Source organism: Trematomus bernacchii, unplaced genomic scaffold (assembly GCF_902827165.1).
Source record: "Trematomus bernacchii unplaced genomic scaffold, fTreBer1.1, whole genome shotgun sequence".
Taxonomy (NCBI): Eukaryota; Metazoa; Chordata; class Actinopteri; order Perciformes; family Nototheniidae; genus Trematomus; species Trematomus bernacchii.
Window position 1 is genome coordinate 200,560 of NW_022987585.1, and position 24,368 is coordinate 224,927.

The following is a 24,368-nucleotide window of genomic DNA, read 5'->3' on the forward strand; positions in this document are numbered from 1 at the left end:
TTTCTTTCAGTGACTATATGCTGTTATACATTGTTAAAATGTCATCCTATGAGCTGCATATTACCATGTATAGGTCCACACCTGTTTTGCTGATACAAGGCTTTTCTGACCTCAATGTCTGTTTTACATTTATCTTTTAATAGTCTTATATTCTTGTGTTTTTTTATTATTTTATTAATAGTAAACATAGGGAAAGATTTTTTAAATTATTATATATTAACCATTTTATTCATTTGTATATATTTATTGTATTTTAATTGTATTTAGTAAATAAACATCATCATCCTAATCCAATTAGATAGTGATGATGTGTTCACTGCCCCTTTAAGACGGTAGTCAAAACAAAGCGTGGACTGTTTTTCCGGCCAAGCGGAAGTGGTTATTGTTGCGGTCTTTACCAACGTTAGTATGTGGGAAATGAGGGCTGCTATATTTATAAAAAACAGCTAGCTCTGTTAAAAATCGTATTCCATTTCATTAGGAATATTTGATGTTTCGTTATTATCATTTCCCCTGAACTAACCGCTAGCTTGTTAGCATCAGCAGCCATGCCGTCCTATTCTGAATTAAGGAAAACAAACCACTTCTACTACTTCATCAAATTCACCTTAAATATCTACTCAATGCTGTTTTCGGTAAGTTTCCTGTGCATTTGTTCACGTTATTATAGCTATTTTAATCTGCAACAGTGTCTGCTAATGGTAGTGGATGCGAAACACCCACTAGCATCACCTCGCCAAACCTCATACATAAAACTGTGAATTTAATGTTTTATATTTTCCTTGCTTATGCACTCTTGTTACCACATCATATTTTACATATTATGAATCTATACCATCTGTTGTACACATCGGCATGTATATCAGACAATGAGCACAACCATCTGGATCACAATTAGATTTTTAAACACGTATCTCCTCCATATAAAGCCTGTTTTCATCCACAGTTTTGGGCGTTTTTGTTGCAGCTTTGCTACAGATTTATTGAGATTAAAAGCCCCATGTTGGCTAGGACTCATGCCGTATTCACCAGAAGTCTATAGTGATTAACATGTAAGTCATACATTATGATATAAAACGTTTTTTGTTGATGTAGGGCCATGCTATGTTCAATTGTCATATTTTCTAATGGGATTTGGTGTGGGGTTTTGGGGCTACTAGCTAGCAAGATGCATGGTTAGCCTGCAAGATAAACATCATGCATCCTCATATTTGTTAATCCTTTCTTATTACAATCATGTTTGGCCATGTAATAATTCATTACAGTATAATTGGATGTTATTAATTGCATTTTTTTATTGTTTTTATCAGTATTAATCGATCACTGGTAGCAAACAGCACGGTGGTGCAGGGCGTTGGATGCAGTTAAAGGGAAGGCTGTGGGCAAAGAGATCTGCCGACAGAAAAGAGAAACAGGCTGAAAAGCGCCTTTTATTATTGATTTAAATCCAGCAGTGGTGTTAAAGTACTGTACTGAAGTACAATTTTGAGATACTTGTAAATTACTTGAGTATTTCCATTGTATGCTACTTTGTACTTCTATTCCACTACAATTCAGAGGTAAATGGTGTACTTCTACTCGACTACATGTATTTAATTCCTTTAGTTACTTTACAGATTTGGATGAATGATGTGAAATATAATCAAGTGTTAAATCAGACTTTAGTTCCACCTGGAGTAAATCCACAAGCTACCCTGCAGTATACAAAGTCATTCAAACTAGCTGCACCTTTACCAGCTTTGAGAACACTTTCATGATCAATCATTATAAAACATATCATATATATTATTCTGAAATGGACCAATCTGCACAATGACTACTTTTACTGTCGCTACTTTCACTATATTTTGATGATAATACTTTACTACTTTTACTTACATTTTGAATGCAGGACTTTTACTGTAACAGAGTATTCCTACACTCTGGTACTTCTACTTTTACTCAAGACCTGAGTACTTCTACTTTTACTCAAGTCGACGATCTGAGTACTTCTACTTTTACTCAAGTACAAGATCTGAGTACTTCTACTTTTACTCAAGTACAAGATCTGAGTACTTCTTCCACCTCTGCCATTCATGTTCATATTATGACTTCATATACTTTAATATATACTAATAATGCATATGGGAAATGTTATTTAAAGTACTTAATACTAGTTAAATAAAGGTACATTTGGTGTTGGTATTATTTCAAAACCAGTTTAAAAAACATGTCCAGGCATGTTCAGAGCCTTCTGGTTCATTGGAATCAAGGTCAACAAACTGATTTTTTTTTTTAATAAAATTTCCCTCCTCATCACTACCCAAACTGTTTTTATTGGATGATAAAATAGGATTGTAGCAGGTGAAGACATTTAAATGTATATTTTATCCAACAAAGCACAGGTATGTTAAGGACAATTATAATAAGATGGCCAAAGTGAGTCACATATTCAAGCAAAAGTTAAATAGAGTTTAGTATTTCACACTCTTTATAATCGTTTTCTCTTATTAACCCACACTTATATAGGGTGAATCAAAATCACATGACTTCTCAAATGTCCAATCACAAATGAGGGTGGAGCAACCTTCAAACAAATGTCCCACATTAGGCTAAGGCCTAGGCTCCACGGGGACGAAAACGGGTTGAATCTGCATATTTCTCATGCGTATAGCCCTTTAAGCTCGACGACGCCGTAACGGAAACGTAGAAACAGACCCCGCAAACGACAACGGGTCCAAAGGTGGATAGATCTGGGAACGGAGCGCTCTGGGGGGTCCAACGGGGCCGTGGGGTCGCCTATACGGTCATCCGTTTCATAGCCCCGCCTGTCCCCGCCTCTCCCCACCTCTCCCCACCTCTCCGCGTACCCCGCATCATTGCTGATGTGTTTCGTTAACAACAACAATAGCTATTTTAATTACCTCTCAAACTACCTAAACTAGTTATAAATATGTTTATTTTTACTGTCGAGTCATCATTACAGGATCAGCTGCTGCATGAGACAGACACTGACGCTGTGAGAAGAGAGGAAAAAGAGACAGGCTCTGTGTATTTTATTATCATATATCATTATATCGTCGTTATTCATTTGTTTTAAAGCTCAATAAATAACAAAGAAGACCTTTGACCGGCACTTTTATAATTTTGTCCGGAAGATTTAAACTTTAACACACGTTGACCGGCGAAAAACTCTGCCCGGTTCTGTCGGCCCCCACCGCGGAGAATACACAGAAGTGCAGCCATGACAACCATTCTTCTTCGCTGCTTTTGTGGAGGAAGTTGCTGCTTTTGTGGAGGAAGTTACAGCGCCACGTACAGGCTAGGCATATGTACTGCAGCTTTTCCAGCGTTTGGATGTAAACGGAGCTGTCTCGTGTAGCTTGACACAATCCGGTGTATATTGCGTGGGGGCGGAAGGTTTTTTGCGGTTGCGTTTGCGTTACTCCGATGCGTTTTGCCGTATGCGTTCCCATGGAGCTGGGGCCTAAATCACCCTAACTAAACACAAACATGCTTTTCTATGCAACTGTATGACTGTACGTGATAGGCTAAGGGGTGGGACATCTCTAAGCGGTTGACCAATCACAGCAGAGCCGGCCAGCTAACCAATCAGAGCAGACTGGGCTCTGGTTTCAGACAAAGGGTGAAAAGAGGTGCTGCAGCACAGGCACTATGAGAAAAATAAAGAGCTTTTTGAACATTAAAGCATGGAGACATGTCCCAGTAGAGACACTACATACTGATATACACCTGAACATCAGCAGGAGAGGACTCTTTAAAGTAGAGACACTACATACTGATATACACCTGAACATCAGCAGGAGAGGACTCTTTAAAGTAGAGACACTACATACTGATATACACCTGAACATCAGCAGGAGAGGACTCTTTAAAGTAGAGACACTACGTACTGATATACACCTGAACATCAGCAGGAGAGGACTCTTTAAAGTAGAGGACACTACATACTGATATACACCTGAACATCAGCAGGAGAGGACTCTTTAAAGTAGAGACACTACATACTGATATACACCTGAACATCAGCAGGAGAGGACTCTTTAAGTAGAGACACTACATACTGATATACACCTGAACATCAGCAGGAGAGGACTCCTTAAAGTAGAGACACTACATACTGATATACACCTGAACATCAGCAGGAGAGGACTCTTTAAAGTAGAGACACTACATACTGATATACACCTGAACATCAGCAGGAGAGGACTCTTTAAAGTAGAGACACTACATACTGATATACACCTGAACATCAGCAGGAGAGGACTCTTTAAAGTAGAGGACACTACATACTGATATACACCTGAACATCAGCAGGAGAGAACTCTTTAAAGTAGAGACACTACATACTGATATACACCTGAACATCAGCAGGAGAGGACTCTTTAAAGTCTTCCTGCCTGTCGGCTCTGCTCATGGATGTATAATAAGGCTCTGCTGCTCCGGGATGATGGTCTAGCTTCAGCAGCTACATTACCTACGGTGCGTTCGTTAATATTAACTGAGCGGTCCGGAGTCACTGTGGCACAGACTGGACCGCTGGTGAACAGCTGTTAGAACGGGCCTGTCGGAGCGGCAGAGCGTGATGTGCACTGAAAAGTTTTTCTGTCGCAATATTATTTAATGAATCGTTGAGCTAGCTAACTAGCATACATTGTCACTATCTGCTAACGTTAGCTTTAGCCTTCGTTTTCAAATAGTTTCTTTCATAGCCTATAAACGGAGGTGGTATAAGTATATATCTTGTACTTGAGTAAAAGTAGAAGCACTCAGATCTTGTACTTGAGTAAAAGTAGAAGCACTCAGATCTTGTACTTGAGTAAAAGTAGAAGCACTCAGATCTTGTACTTGAGTAAAAGTAGAAGTACTCAGATCTGGTACTTGAGTAAAAGTAGAAGTACTCAGATCTTGTACTTGAGTAAAAGTAGAAGTACTCAGATCTGGTACTTGAGTAAAAGTAGAAGTACTCAGATCTGGTACTTGAGTAAAAGTAGAAGTACTCAGATCTTGTACTTGAGTAAAAGTAGAAGTACCTGAGTGTAGGAATACTCTGTTACAGTAAAAGTCCTGCATTCAAAATGTTACTTAAATACATGTTATTAAATACATGTAGTGGAGGAAAAGTACACCAGTTACCGCTGAACTGTAGAGGAGAAGAAGAACAAAGTAGCAAAACATTGAAATAGTTAAATAAAGTACAAGTATCTCAAGATTGTACCCAAGTATAGTACTTGAGTTTATGAACTTAGTTACTTTACACCACTGGCTATAAAGATAGAAAGACTAAGCCTTGCACAGAGGCATGAAAATACATTTTCAAAATGCTCAACAGTCCTGCCAAAATTATAAACTGACTGCTACACAATTAAAATAAATGCTTAAATATATTTCTATTAGATGTGACTCTTTGGCGTTTTCTGTTATTAACACTGGCTGCTTTAGTTGTTCTGACTGCTAACATCCTGTTATTCCTCATTTTAAAGCCGATATTCCGTGGGGTCGGGGGGCTCGGATCCTTGTCACCTTTTTCATACCTGATGAGTTTGCATCCCTGAATAGGGCCTCTTTAACTTAGGAAAGGTTGGACAATAGGCTTTTATGACAGATTCATATTATTTTTTACTTCATTTGAAAGCCTCTGTATTTGCTAAATATTCAGACAATATTAATCATCTGGAACGTCTGCCATCCTGAAAGTGAGGATATGGTTAAAAATCATTAAACTGCTTCTACCAGGGAGAGAGGTGAAAAACATTTTAAAGCTGTTTTAGTGTGAAATAAACATTTATAGGATCACAGTTATCCTCAATTCTACAAAACTTTCTCTCCTCTTCAGGATTCTAGGTCATCCAGGGCTTAGAAGAGGGCATATCGCTCTCTATAAACAACCTCTATCTATCCGTCTATTTGATGCTTTTTTATGTACTCTGGCACCTTATTCACATGAAAGTACAAAAAAAATAACCACCAGGAGTTCATTGTTAATTAGAAAATGGTCGATATCCATCCAGCGCCAACTCTCAGGCCACTTTAGTTGATTATTACTGTCCTAGAGTTAAATTTAGGACCCAACAGGCCATGAAGACGTGAATATGATTGATCCTCCGCTAGCAAACCCCTGCTGTGTTCTGATCCTCCATCTCACCCCAACAACACTTATCTGCGGGAACATTGTCGGAGTTATATTCAATTTGGAGCGCCGTAAATATGCCTGACTGTCTGTGTTTGTTGAAATATATTCACCCTACAGCACATTATTGAATATTACTTCTAAACATGGGTGGTTTGATGCCATTAGCAGTCCAGACAACCTTTCTGTCTGGACTTAATGCAGAAAGTGAAGCAAAAGCTCACAGTGTAGGTTTTATTAATGTTATATAAAGTTATCTCTGCTTTTGGGAGCTGACCTTTGGTTTCATATCAGTATGTAGTGTCTCTACTTTAAAGAGTCCTCTCCTGCTGATGTCCAGGTGTATATCAGTATGTAGTGTCTCTACTTTAAAGAGTCCTCTCCTGCTGATGTTCAGGTGTATATCAGTATGTCGTGTCTCTACTTTAAAGAGTCCTCTCCTGCTGATGTTTCAGGTGTATATCAGTATGTAGTGTCTCTACTTAAAGAGTCCTCTCCTGCTGATGTTCAGGTGTATATCAGTATGTAGTGTCTCTACTTTAAAGAGTCCTCTCCTGCTGAGTTCAGGTGTATTCAGGTTGTCTACTTAGAGTCCTCTCCTGATGATGTTCCAGGTGTATCAGTATGTGTCTCTACTTTAAAGAGTCCGATCTGCTGATGTTCAGGTGTATATCAGTATGTAGTGTCTCTACTTTAAAGAGTTCTCTCCTGCTGATGTTCAGGTGTATATCAGTATGTAGTGTCTCTACTTTAAAGAGTCCTCTCCTGCTGATGTTCAGGTGTATATCAGTATGTAGTGTCTCTACTTTAAAGAGTCCTCTCCTGCTGATGTTCAGGTGTATATCAGTATGTAGTGTCTCTACTTTAAAGAGTCCTCTCCTGCTGATGTTCAGGTGTATATCAGTATGTAGTGTCTCTACATGTCTCCATGCTTTAATGTTCAAAAAGCTCTTTATTTTTCTCATACTGCCTGTGCTGCAGCATCTCTTTTCACCCTCTGTCTGAAACCAGAGCTGCTCTGATTGGTTAGCTGGCCGGCTCTGTTGTGATTGGTCAACCTGCTTAGAGATGTCGCTCACGTATAACGACAGGCTGGCGACAGTCTGATATAGACCACTCATCCGACCAATGAGTAGTAATTAATCAAAGTTTATAGTTATGGACTAGTGATGTATTCAAATAGCAGGAAGCACAATATTTTTAAATGGCATATATGTGTTAATTATAATTTAGAATGACGTATTGTTGAGCTGCAGACAAAGTTCAGCCTAAAAACGGTATCCTAAATTCGTAATAACACCTATTTGTTTGCTACATATCCTCTGTATAATGAGAGTAATAATGCAAAATGAGCAATCCGTCGAATATCGTGAATCATATCAGTCGAAAAGATTGCACTTTCTTCACAAATCCTGCCGCTCTGATAATCAGAATCGAGCTCTAAGGCTTGCAGTGTGAACCTGTCCATGACTGGACTCTGAGATTGAAAGATAAGCTTCCCAATGTCCTGACATTTGGGGACACTGTCAGATCATCTGGTACAAAGTCTGCTACACACTCCTATCTTCATTACAGCTGCAGTGACTTTAGATGTGGGATCTGATCCAGATTCAGCCTCAGAGCCGGTGCGTTATGGAGGCTGTGAGCAGTAAATTGAGTTGAAGCAGACTGACGTTTGCTCTTAAAGCAGATTGCCTCTTTTTCCAATAGAAAAATCAATATCACGGAAGCAAACGCTGTGTGTCTGCTCTTCTCCAAGCACTCAGTTAAATACCAACAGGGTGCAACACTCCATTTGTGTAATTTGTCAACATTACTCTAAAGATGTGTTGCAGTGGTTTTTAGCGTGCTCAAAGGGTTAAACTTGGGTAGTCTTAATAATGTTTTTGATGTAGTTCCTTTTCATGTGATCTTATAATCCAGATGCAGTAGTGGAAAGTATCTAAATACATTTACAAAAGTACTGTACTAAATGGTAGAGATGCAACAATAGCACTTTGAGTCGATTGACAGAACAAAAATGGACGATTTTAAACTATTTCTTGTTCAGAAATGGCAGAAAATACTGATTTCAGTACAATTTCTCAAGTACTACATTGAGTACCATGTTGAAGTACTGAGGTTTGTTCTTTACTTGAGTATTTCCATTTTATGCAAAGTGATTTTCATGCGTAAACGTGAGAAAATGCTGTTTTCTGCCTTAAAAAATGTAGATATTTGAGTTTAAAGTGAATATCTTTGGGGTTTTGACTGACTAAACACGACATATAAAGAAATACCTGCTGGGTCATACGTATTGAACACTTGAACAATTTAAATTATGAAAAAATACCGTGATATTTAGTAGTAGTAGTAGTTAGAGCTGCATCAATTACTTGGCTGGTCATTTAGTTGATTGGCAGGAAACTGTTTTGCACTTCTGGTTAGTTTTCTTAATTCTTCTACTCCACTCCATGTCATGTTATTCTGTTTATTCCACTATATTTGACTCGGCTATACAAAAAATACTTTATTAAATGAGCCCTATTATGCTTTTTGGGGTTTTCCCTTTCCTGTAGGCTTTAGTGCATGTAAATGGTCTGCAGAGGCTAAAATCCCTGCTTTTTATATGATGAATAACTACGTTTACAGTTTATTTTTGCAGTACATTTTCCTGAAGCTGAATGCTTTATTTTCGTTGTTGTAATGGTGTGTTTACTCAAGTAGAACATCTGTGTTTTCCTGATCATATTATGGGTGTAAAAGAGGTCTGTGTGCACTTTGAAGCGATGATGGTTGAGATGATGCAGCCTTGTTACAGCAACACCACAATTTTCCCATTTTCTGTTCCCATAATCATACATTCCCATTTTATATATTTGGGTGTTGTGTTCTGGGAAACCTGTATTCGTAATAAACACATTGCATACAGAAAGGTTTCAGGAGTTATTTTGGAGCACCGAGATGGGGTAGGAGATAGGGATGGGAACGATTAATCGAATATTCGAATATTCGAAATTATTCAGGTATTCAAATATGAGTTATGAATATTTATGTATTTATTTATTTATTTTTGGGAGGGGTGCCTAAGTTGATTACATATGATCAAATGGAATAATTCAATGTATACGACATTGCCATAGCTAAGTGTGTTAGGTCTAAAGGTGTGTTTTGCTCCGCTCACCGGTCCCTCACAGCGGGCAGAGCTGCAGGTGCTGATCTCTCTCTCTCGCGTCCGGTTATACTTCACTCGCGTTTATGTCCAAACCCATCAGATCTAGCTAGTTCTAGCTAATGATATGGCTGCTGCCCCTCGCTACACGCAGATCACGTAGACTCAAACCTCATCTTATGCCCAAATTCCAGCTGGCCTGATTGTGAATCGCCTCCGCACCCGCCTCTCCCCTGAGTAGACATGCTCATATTCTTAAACAAGAATGAGTATTGAATAGCTGCATTCTGTGCATAGGCCCTGTTACAGGTTGTTGATCTCTGTTGTAATAGGGTTACGTTACCCTAACCGGTTATGTTGTTCGTGTATGATCCCTCTTTAATTTAAAAACCAAGTTATGTTTTAAGCATGAAAGCTGTAGGCCTATAGCTGTCAACTGTTCAAACTGTGATCACCAGTTCAATACATCTGACAAATTCGTCTTGGTTTCGATACTTATTTGAACATGTATTTATTTATTTTTCAAAATAATTTCTTTTTTGTAAAAATATTTCCCACATTTTTTAATTTTTTATAGGATATGTACATTTCGGTTAATCGGTTAACCGTTTTTTGGGGGTCGAATATACATTTGCTTTCAAATTCCCATCCCTAGTAGGAGTGCGTAAAGTACTTTTGAAAATAAAGGAAATACAGGAAATGCATCGAGATAACAATAAGAATAAGAAGTGCTCAGTGTTGCAGAGAAAGTGAGCCATTTCAAAGATAAACTAATAAAAGCACATTTTAAAGCATCATTTTTAGACGGAGCCATGTTGTTTACCTTTGAATAGAAGAAGAATTGTAGCTCCACAAAAAATTAGGCCATGGAGTAATTTTAATTGTTGCTATTAAAATAATTCCTTTTGTGTTTGTAAGTGAATTTCTGACTTTTAATTAAAGGTGGGGTCGGTCATTTGGGAGAAACCAGCTCGAGTGCGCTAGAATTTGAAAATACACAACCGGAAAAAATCTGCCACTTCCTTACGGCCCGTCCACACAGCGGCGTGCGTTGAAGCTTGCTCCATTCACTTGAATGGGGTGACGTCACGCTTCGCCGAACTGCATTGTGGGGAGCGTAGCTACGCGTTGCTCGCTGCAAAAGTCGAGCCATGTTCAACTTTTGAAGCTTCTGAAGCTTCGGTGGAAGCGTCAGCCAATCAAATCCCGTTTATGCAGCCAATCAAACCGCGTGTATGCTGGGAGAGACACACCGCAGGTCATTTCCTCAAAAATGGAGCAAGCTTCAACGCACGCCGCTGTGTGGACGGGCCGTTACAGAGCCCCTCCTCCAACACACACGAACGCGCACATGACCAATGAGGGCACGAGATAAGTTTGTGCACAGATGGAAGGCTGACAGGCAGGTAGGCCATCCAGTTATTTTAGCCGGGCCGGCTCAGATGATTGGTCGTGCTTTTTACAGTACTACGGCTTCCACAGATGACATTTTTTTTTATGGATTTTTTGTCAAAGCACTTCAGATATTCATTGCTATCGGGATGTTAAGAGCATTCCATGGAATATAACAAAAAGTGTATCTCGAGCCGGTTTCTCAAACTTACCTACCCCACCTTTACATTAACAATCAGATATATTATTTATCCTGGGGGAAAATCTGTTCTTTGCTCAATTTTAACATAAAATAGAATCAAACATATTAAGTAAACCCAAAAAAGTTCAAATCTAAATGTGCAATAAGAATATACAATTAAATAGAATTAACTTTATTTTACCATACGAAGTTAAGGGAAGATGTTCACATTCTTTTACAATATATAGGGGGGTAACGGGTTCTCCCGTTAACTGGGGGGTTTCTCCCATTAACTGGGGGGGGGGGGGGGTTCTCCCGTTAACTGGGGGGGGGGGGGTTCTCCCGTTAACTGGGGGGTTTCTCCCATTAACAAATCCACTGAAACAAATGTAGAATGTCTGATATTGGGCTTTATAAATAAACTCTGATTGCTTTCCTCGGTATCACAGGTTGTTGTTGGCTTGTTGCACACGGTGTCATCACGGTTTTGTTGCTCATCCAATCATTGTGAACTGTCTGAATCTATTCGGGGTCCCGTCCATCGTCTTCATTCACTGCATAATTCTTCTAAGTGGATAAAGTTTCGGTTTATGTGGGCTGGAGCCAAATCCTTCCTTAAGAGGAAACAAATCCACTTAAAAGAAGTTCATTAGTCTGGATTTCAGTGGAGCGCTTACACGGAGTGAGGAGATGCCAAAACATTCCTTGGTTTGATTTGAACAACAACAATTTGAAATAAACATTTAACGATGTTTGCATTATCAATCAATCTGCCTTGCTTGAATAATGCCATCTAAATTAAAAATATCCATCCTAGTTCCTCAGTCCAAGGTCATGTCACTTTATTATGATATATAACAGTTGTCTCCATGCATTAATGTTCAAAAAGCTCTTTATTTTTCTCATACTGCCTGATTGGTCAACCGCTTAGAGATGTCCCGCCCCTTAGCCTATCACTTACAGTCATACAGTTGCATAGAAATGCTTTATAACCTCTTTTCACCCTCTGTTCCATCACGTACAATGTGTTGGAGCAATAACCAATAGGAGCGCGAGTGTTACGTAGTGATGTCACTATTTTCCTGAAGTAAACAAAGGGTTAGGGAGCACTGGGATTTTAGCCTTTGCAGACCATTTACATGCACTAAAACCTATAGAACACACTACAGGAAAGAGAAAAAGGCAGAAAAGGGCCTCTTTTTAAGTGCATTTAAAAATCATTTCCGGTTACAAATACTACAATCAACCTGTATTTGTTCCTTAATACACAATTGGAGTACAGTCAGTAAAAGTATTCTGATTGTGAATAGACTTTCCTCTCACATCAGTTTCTGTAATGTCAGCATCACCAACACTGCGTCCCAAACCCTCGACACTATTCCTTCTTCTTCTTCTTCTTCCAGTGAGTGTTTTTATCCCATTAACCCCCCCCCCCTCTCTCTGCAGCTGATGGGCCTCTGTGTTCTCTGTGTGGGGGTCTACGCTGAAGTGGAGCGGCAGAAGAACCGGACCCTGGAGGGCCTGTTTCTGGCCCCCGCCGTGGTGCTCATCCTGCTGGGCCTGGTGATGTTCACCGTGTCCGTGGTGGGCATGGTGGGCTCCCTGAGGGACAACAAGACCCTGCTGCACATGGTGAGGAGGAGCTCTTTGTTGTTGTTGATGTTGTGTACAGAAAGATATCTTTAACCCCCGAGCGTTTCCAAGAAGATTTATTGTCGGTGCTGCTGTCGGATTTCTGCTTCCCCCTCAAAGCAACACAAGACACACTGTGGAGGTTTCCAGAAATCTGTGCAGCAAAGACATTGATCACATCGTTTCTGTCGCTTGATTTTCATTATAATAACAATAAATAACATTATTTGTTGGAGGCAGGTCAAAGTGCTTTAACAGTTTGGCAAACAGAAAATAAGATAACATTTAATTCCAGTCCAAGGTTAGAAGATATAAGCAGCATGTGCAAGGCAAGCGCTTTGCAAAATAGGTTAAAGGCATTTAAGGGGCCGTATTATTCAAATGTTCAGGTTCATATAAATGTTTCATGTTTCTACTGTGACATGTCTCCATGCTTTAATGTTCAAAAAGCTCGAAACATAGGGATTTCAGTCTTTTTTTATTTTATTTTATTCAGCCTTTATTTATACAGGTGTAAAATCTCATTGAGACACAAGGTCTCATTTGCAAGAGAGACCTGTTCAGTGGTAACACTACCACACAAAGTTACAGACAGACAGGACACTAAACACAGAGGCAACACTAAAATACAACATCGTAAAAAAAGTAGTCATTGAAATCCATATAAAGTATTCAGGTAAAGCAGGTGCAAACACCCACAGATGATTTCTCCAGCTTTTTTAAAATTAGTTTAAAATCCGTGATGGGTATCAAACTGGTCAGCTTAAGTTCCTGCTGAAGTGTGTTCCAGGTCGAGGGGGCAGAGTATGATATGGCTTTTTTCCCAAGCACCGTGCGAACTGAGGGGACGGACAGAGTGATGTAATGTTGAGATCGTAGGCTATAGCTGTACTGTTTGTGTGATATGTAAGTGGATATGTAGAGGGGCAGCAGTCCAAGCATAGCGGTATAGATGAATTTGTACCAGTGCAGTGATCTGCGCATTGATAATGATGTCCAGTTGACTAAAGAGTACAGCGTGCAATGGTGTGTGAGGGGTTTACAGTTGGTTATGAACCTCAGAGCCCCATGGTAGACAGCGTGCAGCAGATGAAGGGAGTGAGCTGAGGCGTTCATGTACACAACATCCCCGTAGTCCAAGAGCGGCAAAAATGTGGCAGCTACAAGCCGTTTCCTCGCACTTGTGGAGAAGCAGGCCTTATTTCTAAAAAAGAATCCCAGTTTTAATTTCAATTTCCTTAAGAGATTGTCAATATGTGGTTTGAAGCAGAGATTGTCATCTATAGTGATGCCTAAGTATCTGTAGGTGTTAACAGCTTCAATGGGGTTATGCTTTACAGACCATTTACATCACACCAAAACCCGTATAACAAACTACTGGAAAGGGAAACCCCCAAAAGCAGAATAGGGCCTTTTTAAGATATAGTGCAAAAGAATGACATCATGACCTTTTTAAGTACATATGAAAACAATAATTAAAAAGCCAAGATAATACAGATTTATCCAAGCTAAGAGTATGACTTATAAAATACAACAATACAATGTGTTAGTGAGACCTGTAAAGACACCATTACAGTAGTCCAGTCTACTGAAGATAAAAGCATGGACAAGTGTTTCCAAATCCTGCTGTGACATTAGTCTTTTAATCCTAGATATATTCTTAAGGTGAAAGTAGGCTGACTAATTGTTTTAATGTGACTATTTAAACTCAGCTCAGAGTCCATGACTAATCCTAGATTTGTGGCATCATCTGTTGTTTTAAACATTGCAGACTGAGGCTCAGTGCTGACTTTTATTCGTTCCTCCTAAGCTCCAAAACAATTACCTCAGTTTTATCTTTATTTAATTGGAGAAAGTTCTGACACATCACGTCATTTAATTGCTCATGTACTTACTCAGTGCTTTAATTGGACCATACCCCCGTGGTGAGATTATAATATGAATGTGTGTGTCGTCTGCATAGCTATGGTAACTTATTTTCCATATCTGAGGAAGTGGAAGCATGTCGATGTTAAAGTAAAGAAGCCCCAGGATGGAGCCCTGAGGTATTATTTGCCCATTTTTACCCTGAATTTTGTCTAAAAGTGTATTTTTTCCCTGCCTCCACAGTTCCTCTGTGTCCTCTGTGTGTTGCTGCTCCTCCAGGCCATCGGGCTCACCCTGGCTCTCATCTTTGAAAACAAGGTAAACTTTATTAAATGTCACTTTTCCTCTAAATCCTCAGATAATATCCTAAATGATAGCATCAACACTTGTTCCTCTCTTCAGACGTCGGCCCTGTTTCAGAGCAGTATACGAGAAGGAATCAAACACTACTACGATGATCTGGACTTCAAGAACATCCTGGACTACATGCAGGAAAAGGTGGTTTGATATTTAATATATAAACACATAAAGACAGACACTTGAGGACAATAATGATGCTCTTATTTGATACCATCTCTTCCTACAGTGCAACATACAATATATAGGAGACATACAATAGTGCAAGGGACACAACGGTTTGATTTTGATTTGATTTATTTCCAACGTGTAAAATATACAACAAATATTAATGAAATGAAACAAGAGAATTATGATACTGTACAAACTAAAGCAGTATCAAATTAATAAACACAAATATTATTGACTTACAAATTATATATATAAACAAATGATCTTCCTAATTACACATCCGAAAAGGTTGCATGTAAAAATGCAGGAATATGTCGACCAAGTACCTGTAAATAATCGAGCAGTGTGTATTTTGGAAACGTCACACTGTTTAAGATATAAATCTAATCTGAACAGTACATCTGGTATCAGTGCATAGAGTTTCTTTGAACATGACCTTCAGAACTAAATGTCTGTAACGGGTGTTTAACCTTTAGCCGTGAGCTGAAGATTTCATCTCCCCTCCCTCCTACATGCTCACAGGAGATCATGCTGTTCTATTTCACCACAAACGTCAGTAAACCAGGCGATGAATCCTGTTCCTCCCACTGCTTGTCTTAAGTAGAGATGTCCTTCAACGTCTTAAAATAAATGTCAGACTTTACGGACTAAGATGTGCAGAGGCAGTTAATGTGACGAGATGCAGTGGTGGAAAGTAACTTGAGTACATTCACTGTATTTAAGTACAATTTAGAGGTACTTGTACTTAGGAATTTCCATTTCCTGCTATTCTACTATACTTCTATTCCACCATCAATTAGAGACAGATATTGGACATTTTACTCCCCTTAATTTATTTCACTGATTTAGTAACTTGGAATATTTAGATTTAGTTTTATAATCTAATTTATAATTTTAAAATTCCACTGGATGAGGCAATGCAGCTTTATTCCTGTCACCAAAATTCCATATAGATTATATTTAAAGAGGCCCTATTCGGCTTTTGGGGGGTTTTCCCTTTTCTGTAGTGTGTTCTATATTTTAGTGCATGTAAATGGCTTGAAACGCCTCCATTGGACTCCTTTCTTACTCTCAGAACATAGTGACATCTCTATGTAACACTCATACTTTTGTGGCTTTAACATTTAAAGGGGACCTATCATGCAAAATGCACGTTTGTACGTCTTTTCTACATGAATATGTGTCCCCGGTGTTCCAGGGAACTCACCAAGTGTCAGAAAACACAACCCTCTCTATTTTCCTCCATACCCAAAACTCTAAAAAAGGGGCTGCAACGGATCTGATCAAAACTGATCCAGATTTGAACACTGTCCTGACGTCAGGACGGTGGCGCTACGGCTATTGGGCCAACTCCACCAATCAGGATGAGACAGCCACGGCCATTGCCGTTCGAAAGCGCTGGAGACGCTGTAGTACATATGCCAGGCCTGTAGGTGGTGCTGTTCTCACAGAATCAGCCCTTGCTAAAACAGAGCTAACATTTTTCAAATTGAGCAAAATGAGGCATGGCTAAAATGCATGATCTGTTTGGTATTTTGAAAAAAAAAAAAGTATAAATATGCCTTATATAGGTATGGCCCTACACTATATTATTCAAATATAGCATGATAGGTCCACTTTAATGTAGGTTTCACAAGATGATTCTGACACTGAGCTGCGTTTGAAGCCCTCTTTCCCGCAAAATGCACCTTTTTAAAGAGGCGCTATTATGCTTTTTGGGGTTTTCCCTCTCCTGTAGTGTGTTCTTCAGGTTTAAGTGCATGTAAATGGTCTGCAGAGGCTGAAATCCCTGTGTCAATGCTAAGATTTTAAAATATTTACTTGAGTATAACTTTGAATGCAGGACTTTTACTTGTAACAGAGTATTTGTACACTGTGTTATTATTATGTCTTTCTGTCACGGTCCTTAATTTTCTTGTCTTTTTCTGTCTTTTCTTCCAGTTCTCCTGCTGTGGGGGGGACGAGTATAAGGACTGGGGGGTGAACCAGTACCATTTCTGTAATGGTACTGGTCCTCTGGCCTGTGGGGTCCCTTATACCTGCTGTGTCCGCAAAAAGGTGATTGCTAACACACACACACACACACACACACACACACACACACACACACACACACACACCAGAGTTCCCGTTCGAATATTTTTTTGCCGGTCAACATGTCCGTTACAGTTTAAATCTTCCGTACAAAATGAGAAAAGTGCCGGTCAAAGGTCTTCTTTGTTATTTAATGAGCTTTAAAACAAATTGATATGATTTGATATTAAACAAACTAATTATAGTAGATTAACTACATTATTCAAACGTGTACAGTAACTTACAATAACAAGGGAATAATAAACGGAGCGCTCTCTCTCCCTCTCCTGACAGCCCGTCAGTATCATGCAGCTCGCGGATCCAGTAATGAGTGGCCCGACAGTAAAACTAAACATATCTATAACTAGTTCAGGTAGTTTGAGAGGTAATTAAAATAGCTACGTGTGATGTTCTAACCTGAAGTGTGTGTTTTGCTCTGCTCACCGCTGCAGGTGATCATGCAGAGCTGCGTGTCGACTCGTCAGCAGCAGCCGATCTCTCTCTCCCGTCAGATTAGACTTCACTCGCGTTTATGTCCATATCGATCAGATCTAGCTTGTTCTAGCTAATGATATGACTACCTGCTTATTAAAAGACACCTAAACAATAAGCGTCGCTATGCAACCGGGTGAGGCCACAAAGTATAGCGCAGCATTATGCATTTGTTTACATGCCCACCGGAACCCCGAGGCATTACCAACAGATCAACGCACAATCAACCCATACAGGACACTCTTTCTCCACGTTACGTGTGAGACATTAGAATTGACTATTCTTGTCTGTCACATACTCTTGTCTGTCACATACTCTTCTTGTCTGTCACATACTATTCTTGTCTGTCACATACTCTTCTTGTCTGTCACATACTCTTCTTGTCTGTCACATACTCTTCTTGTCTGTCACATACTCTTCTTGTCTGTCACACACTCTTCTTGTCTGTCACATACTATTGTGTGTCACGTACTCTTCTTGTCTGTCACATACTCTTCTTGTCTGTCACATACTCTTCTTGTCTGTCACATACTATTCTTGTCTGTCACGTACTCTTCTTGTCTGTCACGTACTCTTCTTGTCTGTCACGTACTCTTCTTGTCTGTCACATACTCTTCTTGTCTGTCACATACTCTTCTTGTCTGTCACACACTCTTCTTGTCTGTCACGTACTCTTCTTGTCTGTCACATACTCTTCTTGTCTGTCACATACTCTTCTTGTCTGTCACACACTCTTCTTGTCTGTCACGTACTCTTCTTGTCTGTCACATACTATTCTTGTCTGTCACATACTATTCTTGTCTGTCACATACTCTTCTTGTCTGTCACGCACTCTTCTTGTCTGTCACGTACTCTTCTTGTCTGTCACATACTATTCTTGTCTGTCACATACTCTTCTTGTCTGTCACATACTCTTCTTGTCTGTCACATACTCTTCTTGTCTGTCACATACTCTTCTTGTCTGTCACATACTCTTCTTGTCTGTCACATACTATTCTTGTCTGTCACATACTATTCTTGTCTGTCACATACTCTTCTTGTCTGTCACATACTATTGTCTGTCACATACTATTCTTGTCTGTCACATACTCTTCTTGTCTGTCACATACTCTTCTTGTCTGTCACATACTCTTCTTGTCTGTCACATACTATTGTCTGTCACATACTATTCTTGTCTGTCACGTACTCTTCTTGTCTGTCACGTACTCTTCTTGTCTGTCACGTACTCTTCTTGTCTGTCACGTACTCTTCTTGTCTGTCACGTACTATTCTTGTCTGTCACGTACTCTTCTTGTCTGTCACGTACTCTTCTTGTCTGTCACGTACTCTTCTTGTCTGTCACGTACTCTTCTTGTCTGTCACGTACTCTTCTCGTCTGTCACGTACTCTTCTCGTCTGTCACGCACTATTCTCGTCTGTCACGCACTCTTCTCGTCTGTCACGCACTCTTCTCGTCTGTCACGCACTATTCTCGTCTGTCACACACTATTCTCGTCTGTCACACACTATTCTCGTCTGTCACGCACTCTTCTCGTCTGTCACGCACTCTTCTCGTCTGTCACACACTATTCTCGTCTGTCACACACTCTTCTCGTCTGTCACACACTCTTCTCGTCTGTCACACACTATTCTCGTCTGTCACATACTCTTCTCGTCTGTCACACACTCTTCTCGTCTGTCACATAAGTGGCTCAACTGATGCGGTATTGCGCTAAGGGAAAATTATTTTGACCGGACATTTTGACCGGAGAGATTTAGATTTGCCGGTCTTCAGCAGATGCCAGATCAATGGACAAATATATATATTGCTCCTTAATCAATGTATTTCCAAGTGTAAAATACTAGTATTTACGGGTTTTTTACTCTATTATAACATGATTTCTCAATTATAGGCATGAAATCCCACAATTTTCCGACTCTTAGCTAGAGCTTCGACATAAGCCTCTGTGATTCCTCTCTGTAAAATGTGAGCTACACAGGGCGTATTATCCCTGGTGCTATTTCTGAGTTAATTTCACGTGCAATAATGTCAGAAAAAGGCTGTTTCCAGCGGATCACATATGGAGATTTACTGCTTTTCTCTTCTATTAAAGTGAATATCTTCAGACTGACAAAACAACACCTTTGAAGACTTTGAGAAATGGGGATTTTTCACTATTTTCAGAAAATGTTTTAGACTAAATGAGAAAACAAATCAGCCGATTAATTGTTAATTAAGAAATAGTTGTTGGTCTCAGCCCTGTTAAAAAGGCTATAATCAGTCTGTCACAAAGTAGGCTGTAAAAACATGAAATAACCCGCTGTCTTTTTCCATTTGAGATTTCACTCACAAATACTTTATCAAAGCATCAGGGACGTCTTACTGTTTTGTTTCTAACATGTTCAATACATTGACTAATAATAATAATACAAAATGTCCCAATTATGTGGCCTCAAGTAGAGTTTTTTCTTTAAGTTAAAGGTAACCTATTATGCAAAATCCACTTGTCCATGTCTCTTCTACATCAACATGTGTCCCCTCTTCTTCATGTCTCTTCTACATCAACATGTGTCCCCTCTTCTTCACGTCTCTTCTACATCAACATGTGTCCCCTCTTCTTCATGTCTCTTCTACATCAACATGTGTCCCCTCTTCTTCATGTCTCTTCTACATCAACATGTGTCCCCTCTTCTTCACGTCTCTTCTACATCAACATGTGTCCCCTCTTCTTCATGTCTCTTCTACATCAACATGTGTCCCCTCTTCTTCATGTCTCTTCTACATCAACATGTGTCCCCTCTTCTTCATGTCTCTTCTACATCAACATGTGTCCCCTCTTCTTCATGTCTCTTCTACATCAACATGTGTCCCCTCTTCTTCATGTCTCTTCTACATCAACATGTGTCCCCTCTTCTTCATGTCTCTTCTACATCAACATGTGTCCCCTCTTCTCATGTCTCTTCTACATCAACATGTGTCCCCTCTTCTTCATGTCTCTTCTACATCAACATGTGTCCCTACATCAACATGTGTCCCCTCTTCTTCATGTCTCTTCTACATCAACATGTGTCCCCTCTTCTTCATGTCTCTTCTACATCAACATGTGTCCCCTCTTCTTCATGTCTCTTCTACATCAACATGTGTCCCCTCTTCTTCATGTCTCTTCTTCATCAACATGTGTCCCCTCTTCTTCATGTCTCTTCTACATCAACATGTGTCCCCTCTTCTTCATGTCTCTTCTACATCAACATGTGTCCCCTCTTCTTCATGTCTCTTCTACATCAACATGTGTCCCCTCTTCTTCATGTCTCTTCTACATCAACATGTGTCCCCTCTTCTTCATGTCTCTTCTACATCAACATGTGTCCCCTCTTCTTCATGTCTCTTCTACATCAACATGTGTCCCCTCTTCTTCATGTCTCTTCTACATCAACATGTGTCCCCTCTTCTTCATGTCTCTTCTACATCAACATGTGTCCCCTCTTCTTCATGTCTCTTCTTCATCAACATGTGTCCCCTCTGTGTAAAGAGACTCTGAAAGTTTCAGGAACAAAGATTCTCTCTCTTTTTCTCCTGATCCATTTCTATAAAAACCTGTCTGAAAATGAGCTGATCAGATTTTGGCCACTTTATGATGTCATAATGATGTTTTGTCTTGTGTAACCATTAGCCAATCACCAACCAAGGTAACCCCCCCCCTTATCACCTGAATCTCCTCCTAGAGCACCATTGAGTTCTTTGTAACCAAATCTCTCTCAGAGGGGCGTGGGGAGGGGCTCCTTATTTTCATCTAAAGTAACAGACAGAGAATCAGCACTTTGGAAACAGGGCTGAAACAGAGGGGATTATGGGTAATGCTGCAATGATCTGTTTGGTGTTTCAGCCAATCAGAGACAGGCTCTGGATATATCTGAGACCTGTGATATATTGATGAAAAACAGTATAATGGGGGACCTTTAAATATAAGTCCCTATGCCCCCTCCTCTATCTATATATCCCCTCTATGCTCACATCCCTGATACCGTCTCTGAAGCAGTGGAGCGTCACCGGAGAAGTTAATGACAAAATCCTCCTCACCCGGAGCAGAGATATAAAGTGGAGCGCTGACGAGGTCCAGGTTCCTCACGTTATCAGCTCCAGCGCTGCAGAACCTTTCTGCAAACACTGAGGGTCTCAGGGGACAGAGACTCCCCGTGCGAGGGGCTTTACTCCCACATATATGTGCCCACTAGCTATTCCGTTGGGAAAAATGGGTCAAATATTATCTGCGTTTATTATTATTGAGCTTAGGAAACAATCGATAAGAAGTGTAGACTAGAAGAGGCTGTTTCCAGCTGTGGAAGAAGTACTCGGAACATTTTAATGAAGATGTTCTGCTGCAGATTTTCTTTCGGACTTTAAATTGAACCGATAAGAACCTTCAGTGACACAGGTGTCACATGACATTAAATTAATGTAATGTGTCGTCATTAAATGTTCTGGAAAGTTCCTTATACAGCTTTAGCCTTTATTTGATCTCATGAAGTCCCTCAGTGACACACACTGAACAGTCGGGTGGGTCATGGGCCAGGTCATGTGACTTTGTGTTCCCATGACAACATGTCCATGGGCCAGGCTAACACATGTGACTAGCTACATTTCAGAAGCTTTTTTGTTGTTGCTTGAGTTAAGATTTCAGCCATTTAAGAATTAAAATGCTTACAAAACATGTCCTTTATTACATGTAACCTGTTGTGGAAACATTTCTTGATCAAATTGATATGAAACAAATAAGATAAATATCGGTATGACATTAATGTAACAACGGGACATTAACTTTAACATTTCTCTGTAAATCTGGAGTAACATGTCACAATTAGAAATGGGTCCGGGTTCTTAAGGAATACAAACTACTATTTTCGCTTTTACTCTGCAGTGACCGACATTCCTACCTTGGCCAGTTTGGTCCACTCGGGTTAGATTTCACTGAAATCAGTAATGAAGAATCTGCAGGTCGTTGAAAAACGGTATCGTCCCAAACCTGAGAGCGCTGTCCTCAAAGAGAAAGGGTATTTCTGTCTATAGAATCGATCATGCTGCTGACTCGTCTATGCCAGTGTTTTCAACCTTTTTTTAAAGCCTGTGGTTGTTGGTGTGCCACGGGTATTTTTTTTATGTAAACAATGTACCGTGGTGCATTGTTTACATAAAAAAAATACCCGTGGCACACCAACAACCACAGGTCTCTCAATTTGCTTTGAGAGCCCTCTCTTTGTGGCTTTTCTCATCAAATGTACCTTTCTGATAACGCAGGTGACCAAAATAGTCCGTGTTCTTGTTTTGAAGTGACGGTGTTTCGTTCGGAGATGATACGCTTACTTGTGACCATGACACTGTTGGAATTTATTTGCAGCAACTAAATAATATTCTTTTTGGACCTATTAAGTAAAATTGGACAATTTTCCAAGGCACACCCCACGATTTCTCACGGCACAGCGGTTGAAAATCACACGTAAATTCTATCTAAATACACTTCAAATTATTAAGGGGAATTATTTTCATTGTACATTTTGACAGAATTCTATTTTATTTGTTGAACAGATATTCCTGATCAAAGTCCAGTTAATACCGACTAACACAAACAGTGATGTCTTTGCTCATCTTGTCTTTCTGTTAAGTTTCTCTGACTCTCTCTGTGATTCTTTGCAGGTCGGAGAGGTCATCAACACTCTGTGTGGCTACAAGACTCTGGATCAACAGGTGAGAGAAACAAAAACACTTTTGATGCGCTGTTCACTGAGGATTTTACCAAAAATAATAATAATAATAGCCGCCTAGACCAAGTCTGTTTGCCAACGTAAGGCCTCCCTTCACCCCTACTAATGTGGGATGATATGTTATGATCTTCAAACAGCCGCCTTTACATTGTGTTTTCACTCATGTGAGGGGGTAGGACCAGAAACGTTTTTTTAAGCTTCTCCTTGCCCCTGTTGAACATGACTCACTATTTGAGAATGTATTTATTTTTTGTACCTTTAACGTTTTTCTCTTTGTTATAATTATTATTCTAAGAACAATTGTTTCTGACATGTTCAATAAATTGACTAAATAAATAACTGACAAGATGTCGGCTCACCAGAGGCATTGATTCCCTAAGTCCTCCCTAAGAGCTGACACAAACCACGGAGTCCGATAACATTTTCTGCATCGCTACGTCCCTCCATCCGACCAATGAGGACCGCTGCTTTGAGGAGAGTTTGAAGCGAGCATCAAGGAGAATCTGGAGCGAGTATCGCAGCAACTGGGAGAAAAAAAGGAGACTCGATTATTGGAGAAATAATTACCTCCGTTTTCCAGCTCTGGCACAAACACCAGATAAATACCTCAGAGAAACGAGCTGCAAATGCTCATCGTTGTGAAAGAAAACATGCATTTCACAAAGAAGAAGAAGACGAGGTGCACCAGTGGTTTATTTATATCATGGAGATAGATGATTGGAATGAAATCCTCTTTTTAATGTCGCAGGTTCACACTTAGTCCAGTAGTTTAAAGTAACTAAGTAGATTTACTCAAGTCGCTGACCTCACCACCTTCAAAACACTTACAAAAACTCACCTCTTCAATCTGGCTTTTAATGTGGGATTGTAGTTGTATTGCTTGATTTTAATTTGACTTAAACTATATTTATTTGTTATTTTCTTTTCACTATCTCTGTAAAGCGACTTTGAGCACCTGGAAAAGCGCTTACAAAATAAATCTATTATTAAGTACAATTTTGAGGTAATTTTAACTGAGTATTGCCATTTCTCCTACTTTGTACTTAAATCGTGTACTTTTACTCGACTACATTTATTTAATACCTTGACCGTTACATTACAGATACAAAAAACCCCTGCATTTCGCTGTCTCTGTATTTTTTTTCAGTATTTTTTTCTGTGCTATGAAAATAAATCTAATCTAATAT

The 24,368-nt window shown here is 39.6% G+C and overlaps 1 protein-coding gene across 1 annotated transcript in view; it reads left to right on the forward strand.

Moving 5' to 3' along the window:
- The first annotated feature begins 361 nt into the window (after positions 1–361).
- Positions 362–24,368, forward strand: part of zgc:110329 (uncharacterized protein LOC550500 homolog) — a 36,245-nt gene continuing 12,238 nt past the window's right edge. The window contains exons 1-6 of the mRNA XM_034128337.1: positions 362–635; positions 12,301–12,486; positions 14,596–14,670; positions 14,755–14,850; positions 16,822–16,938; positions 23,114–23,164. Of these exons, the coding sequence (XP_033984228.1) occupies positions 549–635; positions 12,301–12,486; positions 14,596–14,670; positions 14,755–14,850; positions 16,822–16,938; positions 23,114–23,164 (612 nt within the window). The 5' untranslated portion in view covers positions 362–548. The remainder of the gene's footprint in view (positions 636–12,300; positions 12,487–14,595; positions 14,671–14,754; positions 14,851–16,821; positions 16,939–23,113; positions 23,165–24,368) is intronic.